Source organism: Cebus imitator, unplaced genomic scaffold (genome assembly GCF_001604975.1).
Source record: "Cebus imitator isolate Cc_AM_T3 unplaced genomic scaffold, Cebus_imitator-1.0 Scaffold524, whole genome shotgun sequence".
Classification (NCBI taxonomy): Eukaryota; Metazoa; Chordata; class Mammalia; order Primates; family Cebidae; genus Cebus; species Cebus imitator.
In genome coordinates, this window is record NW_016107839.1 from 272916 (window position 1) to 284176 (window position 11261).

The following is an 11261-nucleotide window of genomic DNA, read 5'->3' on the forward strand; positions in this document are numbered from 1 at the left end:
CACCATGTTGGCCAGGTTGGTCTCGAACACCTGACAACAGGTGGTCCACCTGCCTCGGCCTCTCAAAGTGCTGGGATTACAGACTGAGCCACCGTGCTTGGCCTAATGTAATACTTTAAAAACTAATGCAAAGGAATCTCTGATGAGCAATATATAAAGACTTTAAATGAACTGAGCATGGTGGTTTGTGCCTTTAGTCCTAGCTACTCAGGAGGCTGAAGTGGGAGGCCCACTGGAGCCTGGGAGGTCAAGGCTGCAGTGAGCTATGATGGCAATCCTGCACTCCAGCCTGGGTGACAGAGTATAGGCCGTCTTGAAAAAAGAGAGGCCAGGTGCCTCGGCTCACACCTGTAATCCCAGCACTTAGGGAGGCTGAGGCAGGAGGATCACTTGAGGTCAGGAGTTTGAGGCCAGCCTGAGCTACTTGGGAGGCTGAGACAGGAGAATCGCTTGAACCCGGGAGGCAGAGCCGAGGTCTTACCATTGAACACTCCAGCCTGGGCAACAAGAGCAAAACTCCGTCTCAAAAAAAAAAAAAAAAGGAAAGAAAGAAAGAAAAAGATCGGCCGGGAGAGGGTGGTTCATGCCTGTAATCCCAGCACGTTGGGAGACTGAGGTAGGAGGATCACCTGAGGTCAGGTTCGAGGTCATCTGGCCAACACGGCAAAACCTCCGTCTCTACTAAAAATATAAAAATTAGCCGGGGGTGGTGGCACGCACCTGTAATCCCAGCTACTGGGGAGACTGAGGCAGGCGAATCACTTGAACCCAGGAGGTGGAGGTTCTGGTGAGCTGAGATTTCGCCATTGTACTCCAGCCTGGGCGACAGAACAAGACTCCGTCTCAGAAATAAAAATATTTCAAAACATTTCTTTTTTTTTTTTTATTTTTTTTTTCTTTTAGAGGCAGGGTCTCGCTATGTTGCCCAGGCTGCAGTGCAGTGGCTATTCACAGGCACCATCCCACTACTGATCAGCACGGGAGTTTTGACCTGCCCCGTTTCTGACCTGGATCGGTTCACCCCTCCTTAGGCAACCTGGTGGTCCCCGCTCCCGGGAGGTCACCATATTGATGCCAAACTTAGTGCGGACACCCGATCGGCATAGCGCCCTACAGCCCAGAACTCCTGGGCTCAAGCGATCCTCCCACCTCAGCCTCTCGAGTAGCTGAAACTACAGGCACGCGCCACCGCGCCAGGCATTTCAAAACATTTCTAAATGTTGATGTCTTAGTTTTTTTGACGTCCTTGTAAATTTTCTTTTCAGGCGAGTACTTCACAGGCCTCAACCGATTCCGTTCTCAGAATGAATGAAGCCTGCGTTTGGCCCCGCCCACAGAACAGCAAACCACGCCCCTCGACGGACCAACCCCGCCCCCAAAGCACAGGCCCCGCCCCCGGACGCGGGTCGTGCAGTCGCTGGGTGCCTGCAGTCCCCCGCGCGCTGCGGCGCGTCACTTCCTGGGCGGTGGCGAGAACGAGGCTCACTTCCGTCCGCGGGGGAGCTGCGGCGGTGGCGGCGCAGGAGGCCGGGCCGGGGCGCGGAGAGACCGTCGGACGCACGGGCGGGCGGCCGGGAGCCATGGAGCGCGGCCCTGGGGCCCGGGGGCGCGGGCCGGGGTGGTGAGTCCTGGGAAGGGGCTGGGGCAGGGGCGGGCGCGGCCGCGCGGGGTGGCCTCGGTTCCGACCGCGGCCGTTTGGGAACCCGGGCCAAGCCGCGAGGCCCTGGCACCCCGGCTGGACGCCCCCGAGCCCTTGCAGTTCTCGGGCGGCCCGGGTCCTGCCAGGGGAGTCCACAGACAGGGCGGGGACCGCAGGTGAGCACCTGTGACTGGGAAAGCGCTGTCCCCATCCATTCAGCGCTCCGGCGTGGGGTGCGCTCCCACCTTCCTAGGGACGCAGCCCCTGCCTTTGGGGAGCGCCCCTCCGAGCCACGGACTCCGCTCCTTCCCCCGAAACTGCCCCCCATGCCGACCCCCGTTTCGTCCCCTGGTTCCCCCTGGCAGCTCCCAGGGGCCCTTCCGAGCCCCGCTTCCGAAGCAGCTCCTAGTCGCTGTTCCCTTTGTCAGGCGTCTTCCTGCTGCCCTGACTTCTGGGCAGGCCTCCCCGCCTCCGCTCGCGTCGGCTCTCGGGGATGCAGCCCTTCTCACTGTCTATCCCCTTCTCGGGACTTCTCCGTGGCCCCGCCATTTCTCTCAGGGTGAAGTTCAGACTCCGCAACGGGGCTCTCGCGGGGGCGACCTCACGCGTCTCAGGCTCTCTCTTGGCACCCGTCTGGTCTGCTCTACCCAGGAGCATGCTCTGTCACCTGTGGGGTTTTGCCCCTGCTTGTCCCTCTGCCCCATCTCCTGTCACCTGGCCCGTTTGTCTGCCCTCTGATGGCCGCGCCTCCCCGCAGGCGGGTTTCCCACCCTGACTGGCTGGGTGAGGTGCCACCACAGTCTCCAGCATGTAGGTCATGTTCCAGTGTTTTGGCTGCTGGGTTGCTTGCTGGTCCTCAAAACACCTCTAGCTCGCAGAGGGGTGCCCACTTACGGTGCTTGGGAACAGAATTGGTGGGATTCAGGATGTCGAGGGTGTGTGCCCAGTGAGTGAGTGAGGTGTCTGGGTTTGCAGTCCCCAGTCCAAGCCCATTAGTGACATAGGGAGGTTCCAGGTACCTGTGACTGGAGAGGGGACTTTCCCTTCCCTGTCAAAGCTGGCGGGCCTTGGGGATTCATTCCTCCTGTGCTTCCTTAACTGTTTGCTGCCTGCCATCTGCCTCATTCCTTTAGTGAGTGTCAGGTCATGGGCCTGGCCTCATGGAGTTTCTGTTGCGGGGTTGAGGGGAGATCGGGTCGAACGTGTGAAAAATACAAGCTATGGGAAGGAACCTGGAGCCTTGAGAGCATGTAAGGTGTCCTGTCCCGGCCTGGAGGACTCCGAGAGCCTCGGGAGCGAGGTGCAAAGGGTGGTTGGGATGGGCAAGGCTGTCTAGTGAGGTTGGGGAAGGGAGTTCCCGGCAGGGGAGCTCAGGCGGGAAGGATCAGTGTGGCTTGTCTCGGCGCAGCCATGGGTGGCCGGTGTGAGGTGAGTGACTGCGAAGAGGCCGCCTGAGCTGGACTGCAGACCTGGCAGGCTGTGGAGACGGCTTGATTTCTACCCAGAGAATAATGGGAGGCACACAGGACGCCCCAAGCCGGAGGTGGTGCCATCGTGTTTGTGTGGTGAAAGATGGTTTGGCTGCTGGGGGAGAATGTCCCGGAGCAGGTGATCAGCCAGGATGGAGGCCGCTGCTGCAGCCTTGGTGAAAGGTGATGGAGGCAGGGACCGGGTGGTGGCTGATGGGAGACAGGGGCACCGCTGGGCTGGTGATGGACCAGCTCAGGTCTGGCGGGTAGAAGGGGGTGTCAAGGATAACAGCTTTGTTTCTGGTGTGGTTCGTGGGGCCCTGGCTCATCTTCGGGGTCTCCAGGGGTCTGCTCCCTGCCTACTGGGCGCTCAGCAGACAGCGGCATGATGCCACCTACTCTGGGCCCTCCAAGTACCAGCACCAGCGGGCAGCACGGTGGGGCCTGGAGCTCTGAGAATACATTGAAAGCTGACATCAGCCTTGATGCTGTGGATGCTGGCCCCATCATTCTTTGGGGCACGTCTGTCCTGGACACCCGGTCCCCAGCGGTGACACCCAAAACTCCGGACAGTGACAGATTTCCTCGGGGGGAGACTCGCCTCCATCTGAGAAGCAGAACCCGCGCAGTCGTCCATCCCCCTGAGAAGCGCGTGCACTTGAGATTGGCCTCCGCCTGGGAGTCTGCGGCACTGGGTGCCGTCCCTGTCCCAGCCTGTCTTGCACAGCTCCCTCTGCTCCTCGTGAGCCCTTGAGTCCGGGCCATGGGAACGTGGGTCTCACATCCCGGGGCCTGAGGGAGCAGGTGTTTCTGGGCCTGAGGCTGCTCCTTGGTGGAGAGGGCGTCCCCATGGACTGTGTCTGTGTGGCCCGCGGCCGTCTGCATGTCCATCTGTGCCCACATCTGCCTTCGAGCCTCACCCCCCTGGCCCCGCGGTTTTCTCACGCTGTGACCCGAAAGCCGAGCGTTCCAGGGTGTTCTGCTGCTGAATTGAGTTGTGAGCGTGTCCCTCGTCGCTCCAGTCTGAAGGAGAAGTGTGGCCGGCGGATAGGCGTCTCTCAGACCTCGGTGTTTTCTCCGCGTCTGTCTGGCAGCAGCTCCCTGCACTGTTGTGGTTGCTTCAGCAACTTCACAGTTGTCGCCTTCGTGCATTTCATGACGTTCTGCAGAAAGGAAGACGGTCCGAGCTTCCCCTGAGCCAGGCACCTCCACTCCCTTCCTCCCCTCACTTGACTTCCTTTGGGGTCTGTGGTGTCTGCATTTATAGAGGAGGATGCGGAGGCCTCGGGAGGGCAAGTGACTCGCCCAAGGCCACAGAACCCTAAGTCAGCACAGGAGAAGGCGCCCCTGACCCCCCACCCTCCCCTGCCCCTCAGCAGGCCTGTCCCCAGCACAGAGAAGAGCCATTGTGGCGCCCGCGGGGCCTGGAGCCTGGAATGTATCCTGCCTTTGTTTCTAGAACGTTTGTTTGTTCTGTTTCCTCTGTCTCCAGACATCGCAGGCCGGTGGGGCCTGGCCCCTGTGCTCCATCACGTAGCAGGGCCTGTTCAGGTTCCCCGTGGGTCCCTTCAGTCTGAGCTCTGTCCTTGCCCCAGCCGCCCGTCATGGGGGGGACTAGGGGGGAAGAGATGGGCCAGGGGTGGGGCTAGGCAGGCAGCAGTGCAGACCGAGTCCTGGGGCATGGGGTTTCCCTGGTGCTAGGGCTGGGCATTTTGGGGGTGGCTGGGGCTGGGGTCATGTCCCCGCACGCTGTGGCTATACTCACATGGCAAAAGGGGATGGGGTGATGGCCAGCCGAGGGAGGGTGGGGGCCTTCATCCCACAGAGAGGGGTTTGAGTTTGGGGGTCCGCCGAGCCACAGGGCACAGTGCCTGACAGGTCGAGGGAGGGCTGAGGGGATGAGGACCGGCCAGACCCGGGCCCATGCCGAACCCCCGCCCCTGTGGATGCCCCGCCTCCTGGGGGCACCCAGCTGGACCGAGGCACCTCCAAAGGGCCCCACACACCCGTGTTCCCCTGCAGGGCTTCCCATGGCATGACATGGAGACCGGTGGTTGCAAGACTCCTGGGGACTCGGCTTGGACCGCGATGGGGCTGGGCCCTGGCCTCCTAACAGGGCTGTTGTCTGGGGCGGTAGCTGGGGGGGCGCCCTCCCCCCTGCCCGCGACTCGGAGCACCCCCACCCCTTCCCTGCCGGGCCAGGCCGGGCGGCGTTGTTGGCGGGGGCCCCGGAGGAGGCCCGGCCCGGGCGGCACCCGCCATGAACGGGCTGTCGCTGAGTGAACTCTGCTGCCTGTTCTGCTGCCCGCCCTGCCCTGGCCGCATCGCTGCCAAGCTCGCCTTCCTGCCGCCAGAGGCCACCTATTCCCTGGTGCCTGAGCCTGAGCCGGGGCCTGGTGGGGCCGGGGCCGCCTCCTTGGGGACCCTGCGGGCCTCCTCGGGTGCACCTGGGCGCTGGAAGCTGCACCTGACGGAGCGTGCCGACTTCCAGTACAGCCAGCGCGAGCTGGACACCATCGAGGTCTTCCCCACCAAGAGCGCCCGCGGCAACCGCGTCTCCTGCATGTATGTTCGCTGCGTGCCCAGCGCCAGGTGAGCAGTACGGCCGTGCCCACGCTGGGTCACCCTGTGCTTGCGGCTCCCATTTCCGCCTGGGGTGCTTGGCACGGTTGGTGGCGCCCCAGAGGGCCCGAGCCTGCTGTGAAGGGCTGTCCCGCCAGCATGGGTGGTGTCCCCGGCCAGGCCGGCCTCATCCCTCTGGTGATTTCCTCTTGTAGATGAGGACACCAGGCTCAGGGAGGCTCTCCCCAGCTGGCATGGGTAGGCTGGCTGGGTGACTCCAGCGGCCCAGCACCTTGGTGGTTGCTTGCCGGGCGAGAGGTGGGGCACAGGGGCGGCCCTGGCCTGTGGGTGCTTCCGCCTTCTCACCACGTGGAGTTCTGACCACATCTGAGTCCAAAGGGCGAGCCCTTACCTTCTGGCCGGGCTGGGCAGGGGCCTGGGGGAACTGGAGGGAGCAGTCCATGGGAGGGCCAGCCTGGCCGCCTGCTCCTGGCATGATCTGGGGCAGCTCCCGGGCCGGGAAGCAGACGGGCCTTGGGGCTTGGGCAGGGTGGCGGGGCAGGAGGGGCTGTGAGTGTGAGCAGGGATTGGCTGCGTTTGCTTGTCCAGGGCAGGGTTGGGGTCCATTTGTCCCCCAGTAGTGAGGAGACCATTCTGTGAGGGGTGCAGATAGCTCCGCTGGCAGCCTTGCAAGCTCCCCGGGAACGTCCTGAAAGGTGGGCCTTTGTGTCCCCCCTCGCCCCCCGACAGTGTCCAGGCTCCTCCGGGGAAAGGCTCTGGGGCAGCAGTGCCCCCGCAGCCAGGCACACTCGGCCAGTCTGTCCTGAGCAGGTGATGTGACCGATGGGCCCAGTGTCCTGCGTCACACATGGGAATCCTGAGGCTCCCCTCCTGGCCTCTGCAGCCCAGGCTGCGTGTCCCCTGCCAGCTCTCCTGTCCTCTCCTGGTGGGGAGCCCTTGGAGATGGAGCTCGGCTGTTGTAGCCTCCCCTCCCCTTTGGGCCCCCCCCACCCCGGGAGGGGAGTAAACGAGGCGCTGGCCGTGGCTGGCCACAGGGTGGGCTGTCAGCCGAGTCCCCCTGCCCTGGAGCTGGGCGTCGGGATGAGGGGTGTGAGCGGCCCTTTCCGGCCTGCCGCAGGTACACGGTCCTCTTCTCGCACGGCAATGCCGTGGACCTGGGCCAGATGAGCAGCTTCTACATCGGCCTGGGCTCCCGCCTCCACTGCAACATCTTCTCCTACGACTATTCCGGCTACGGTGCCAGCTCGGGCAGGCCCTCCGAGAGGAACCTCTATGCCGACATCGACGCCGCCTGGCAGGCCCTGCGCACCAGGTGAGGGCGGCCCCGGGGCAGCTCACCCGGGGCACACCCGAGAGGATGCCAGGCTGGGTGCCCGGGGTGGGCTTCCCTGGGAGGAAGGTGGGTGGTGTGGGTGGTCCTGCAGGAGGGGAGCCACCATGGACGCACGTGGCCAGAGAGCTGGACAGGTGAGCCTGGGAGTGTGGGTGCCGCCTACACATGGCTGAGGTGGGGTCAGGTGGTCCTCCCACACCCTGGCCTGCGAGCCCCTGGCCTGAGGACCAGAGGGGGCTGAGCTTGTCACAGTGGCATGGAGGCTACCCGGTGGGAGGGGTAGGTGGTATCTGGGGGTCTGTGCACGTGTGGCTGGGAGCCCACGGGCCAAGGCAGCACTTGGGGCGCAGGTGAGGCTGAGGCTGCTGCGTCCACGTCCTGGGGCCTGGCCCCTGAAGCCCTGTGGTGGTGAGCTCGGCCATCCTGGGCGGGGCCTGCAGGGTCAGGTGCGGGCTCCCAGCACACACTCAAGGTCTGGCCAGCCTCGACGCCAGGCCTGGCCCTCCTGGTCATCGGGATCCCCAGCCCCGCACTAGCTTGGCCCCTTCACCAGTGTCTGAGCACTGCCCGGGCCAGTGCTGCTCTGGACAAGGAGACCGGGCGGGCTTCTGGAGGCCTTTTCTGCTCGCCACCAGCTGGGGCTGTCTCGTCTGGGCCCTGCTTGGTGACCTGTTCCTGCAGGAACCGGTTGCAGCTCTGAGAAGTCACAGGCCCTGGGGAGGTGGGGTCCTCGTTGCCTTGGCAATAGCCAGGCAGTGCCTGCTGAGGGCCTGGGAGCTGGGTCCCCTGGCACCACCCTGGCTCTGGGGGCCTGCATTGGGTTTCCTGGCAGTGTGGGGCGCTGACACCGAGCACCACTTCATGTGGCGTCCTTGGCCCCTTCTGTCTCTACTGCCTGGGGCACTGGCAGAGTCACACCCGCCATGGCCACCTCTGAGCTCTGTCCGCTCGTCCATCTGTCCTGCTACCGCTTTGTTCTGCAGGAACCTCGGCCCGGAGCTGTGAGGGGGAGGGCAGAGTGGTGACATCCAGGTGGCAGCTGGGGGCTCCTGCTTAGAGAAGGAGCCCATGCCGCGCCCCCCCTTCCCCAGCCTGCATGTGTATCCCCAGGCGGCCCAGGGGACCCTGCCCTGTCCCAGGGGCCATGGACAATGTACAGGCGACAGAGCTACGCACTCCTTTCCTTTTGGAAGCAAGACAGGGCTGGGCTGGCTCTGCTGGCCAGGGCTGCCAGGGAGCAGGCCGGGGAGGCAGAGGCAGTGAGCAGGGGCCACAGGCACAAGCCAGGCAGCAACCCTTTGAGGCATGGGCGAGTGGTGAGCTGTGGAGTGCTGCCAGGGGGCTAGGGGTCCAGGCCAGGGAGAGAGACAGCCCTGCTGGCGGAGTCTGAATGCCAGGCAGACGGGACACGCACCTGCCCATGCTTCTTCCTCGGAGGACGGCATCTGCCCAGGATCAGAGCCTGGAGTGTGTGGGAGGAGAGCTGTGGGATCCCAACCTGGGCAGGGTGGCGGGTAGGTCCCCGTGTGGTTGGGACTGAGCACAAGGGAGCCTTGGAGCTGGTGCTGGATTGGCTGGGCCAGGGGTGGCAGGCACACCAGTGACTCAGGTGGAGGGCGGCCCAGGTGGGGGCTGGTAGTGCTGAGGTGGCTGAGGACTTGTCCACTCCCAAGGGAAGGTGCCGCCTCCTCAGCCGCCACCCTGCACACCTGGGTTGTGCTGGCACCTCATTAGGCTTGGGGACTCCGAGGGTCCCAAATTGGGTGGAGACATCTGGGGACACAGCTGCCTGAATTGCCCATGGCCAAGCGGGTGGGCAAGGGCTACAGAGAGGAAAATCGTCCTCTGCCCGGGCCAGCGCACCAGGAACGGCTTTCTAACCCGGGCGGGAAGGCGTGAACATTCAGGATGTCGGGGGCATGCAGTTCCCAGTGTGTGCCTAGGGGTGACCAGGAGGAGAAGAGGCGCCAGGGCCTCCCCTACCCTTGCCCGAGGGGCACTCCCTACACGGGATCCCAGCAGATCCTGTCTAGGAAACGCCGGTGAAGGTAGCACCAGGGAACGGGGCGGGGCCGCTGGCTCCGCCCACCGCCGCAGTGTTCGGGGGCTGGGGGCGACCCCCGGGACTGGTGTGGAGCCTGGGCCTGACCCACGGACTTGGCTGCGCGGGGAGACCGGAGGGTCGCATCCGGAGCTGGGCTCGGGGACGCCGCCGGCGGGAGGGGTGCACGCGCATCGGAGACCGCGGCTGACCCTGCTCCGGCGCCGCCAGGTACGGCATCAGTCCGGACAGCATCATCCTGTACGGGCAGAGCATTGGCACGGTGCCCACCGTGGACCTGGCCTCGCGCTACGAGTGCGCCGCGGTGGTGCTGCACTCGCCGCTCACCTCGGGCATGCGCGTCGCGTTTCCCGACACCAAGAAGACGTACTGCTTCGACGCCTTCCCCAAGTGAGCTGGCCGGCCAGGCCGGGCAGGGCCGGGCCGGGCTGGGATGGGGACGGGGACTGGGGCGGGGGCGGGGGCGGGGGCGGGCCCGGCGCGAGGTCTTACCTGCCGCACGCCCCTCCCGCAGCATCGAGAAGGTGTCCAAGATCACGTCGCCCGTGCTCATCATCCACGGCACGGAGGACGAGGTGATCGACTTCTCGCACGGACTGGCGCTCTACGAGCGCTGCCCCAAGGCCGTGGAGCCGCTGTGGGTGGAGGGCGCCGGGCACAACGACATCGAGCTCTACAGCCAGTACCTGGAGCGCCTGCGCCGCTTCATCTCCCAGGAGCTGCCCAGCCAGCGCGCCTAGCGGCGGCCGGGCCCCCACCGGCCGGACCTCAGCAATAAGGCGGCCCCCGGACCTCACCCCGCGCTGGCCCCCGGGGGCTGCATGTGGACCCCCGGGCGGCCCAGGGGACCCTGCCCCGACCCAGGGGCCGTGGACGATGTACAGGCGACAGAGCTACGCACTCCTTTCCTTTTGGAAGCAAGAAGAAAATACGTGCAAACGGAAATTAAAGATTTAAAATTTTAGGGCTGCTCTCCTTCCTTTCATGGCTGTGCTCACTCTCTTGAGTGCTCAGAGAGGCCGAAGGGAGCCGGGATTTCCCGGTTTCGCCCCCGAGTCCCCAGGAGAGACCAGCACGGACCCCCTTGTGGGTTTCGGGGTGGGTCTGGGTCTAGTCCGGGGAGCCCTTAGGGAGCTGCGTGGGCGGCGATGGATCGGGGCAGCATTTGAGCCCAGGACCCTTGCGTGTTTCCTGCGGAAGCAGGTGAGCCCTGCTGGGTGGCTGCGATGAGGACGCCAGGCGTGGGGACCCTGCTGCCATCGCGGGACCGCTTGCAGCCCATGACAGCTTCCCGTCGGTCCCGGGGCCCCACTGCAGAGGGGCCAGGACGGCGCACTCCGTGTCAAGTGCCGTCCCAGTCGGACCCCAGAGCTCGGGCAGGCCGCTTCCTTTGTAGACAGGGAAGCTGGGGTCCAGCAGAGGGCGGTGGCAGGTGCTTGGGCCCCCAGGGTCTCCCCTGAGAGAGGGAGCCGATCCTGGAGCTGGGGTCACGAGAAGGGTTCCGACGATCTCTAGGCCAGAAGCCCTAGAACCGAGAGGACTCGGGAACCGGTGGCCTGCCGTCCACCAAACGGTCGGGCGGGGTTCAGCCTGTGTCACGCTACCAGACAGTGGCGAGGCCAGGACCCCAAGCCGCCTCCGACTAGCTCTAGTCCGCGGCCCCTTTAAGAGGGGGCGGTGCTTCAGCCTGCGCGCGGCAAGGACGCCGCGTCACTTTCGGGGCCGCAGCACGGGCGGAAGCGGAAGTGGCGGCGCGTGCGCGGAAGTGTAGGCGGCGGCTGCTGGCGTCTGACCGTGGACCGGGAGGCGGCCTCCTCGGTGGTAAGTGGCGGCCGCTGGGACCCAGTGCGGGACCCGTCCGGCTGGGCCTTGCCCCTTTCCGGCCGCTCCCACGCCTTCCCTCGGCCTCGAGTCCCTCGTGGGCGCGTGAGGGCCGCCGCGGGGTCCGGGGCGCGAGGCAGCGCCCGCCGCTCCGTGGTAAGCGGTGCCACGGGACGTTCGGAAGGAAACCTCGCTAGAGCCCGGGACGCCCGAGCTCCTGGCTGACCACGGGGCCTTTGCACGGACTGGGCTTTGCGACCGCAGTGTCCTCCCTCTGTCCCCGGTCGTGGCCCATGCCTCCCAGCGCGGCCCACGTTTCAGAACGCGTGTGACTTTCTGCCTCGCGAAGATCCT

General features: G+C 65.1%; 1 protein-coding gene across 1 annotated transcript; it reads left to right on the plus strand.

The window, feature by feature from the left end:
- Positions 1 to 1473: 1473 nt before the first annotated feature.
- ABHD17A (abhydrolase domain containing 17A, depalmitoylase) lies at positions 1474 to 10050 on the plus strand. The gene is made up of 5 exons (XM_017514497.2): positions 1474 to 1621; positions 5131 to 5700; positions 6809 to 7003; positions 9297 to 9476; positions 9601 to 10050. The coding sequence occupies exons 2-5, from the start codon at positions 5369 to 5371 to the stop codon at positions 9824 to 9826; spliced, it is 933 nt and encodes a 310-aa protein (XP_017369986.1). The 5' UTR covers positions 1474 to 1621; positions 5131 to 5368; the 3' UTR covers positions 9827 to 10050.
- Positions 10051 to 11261: the final 1211 nt, after the last annotated feature.

Excerpts from the sequence above, each read along its gene's own strand:
- ABHD17A (XM_017514497.2), top strand. The coding sequence starts at position 5,369 with ATGAACGGGCTGTCGCTGAGTGAACTCTGCTGCCTGTTCTGCTGCCCG. Across the intron at positions 5,701-6,808 it reads CGCTGCGTGCCCAGCGCCAG|GTACACGGTCCTCTTCTCGC; the intron begins GTGAGCAGTACG and ends GGCCTGCCGCAG. Across the intron at positions 7,004-9,296 it reads TGGCAGGCCCTGCGCACCAG|GTACGGCATCAGTCCGGACA; the intron begins GTGAGGGCGGCC and ends CGGCGCCGCCAG.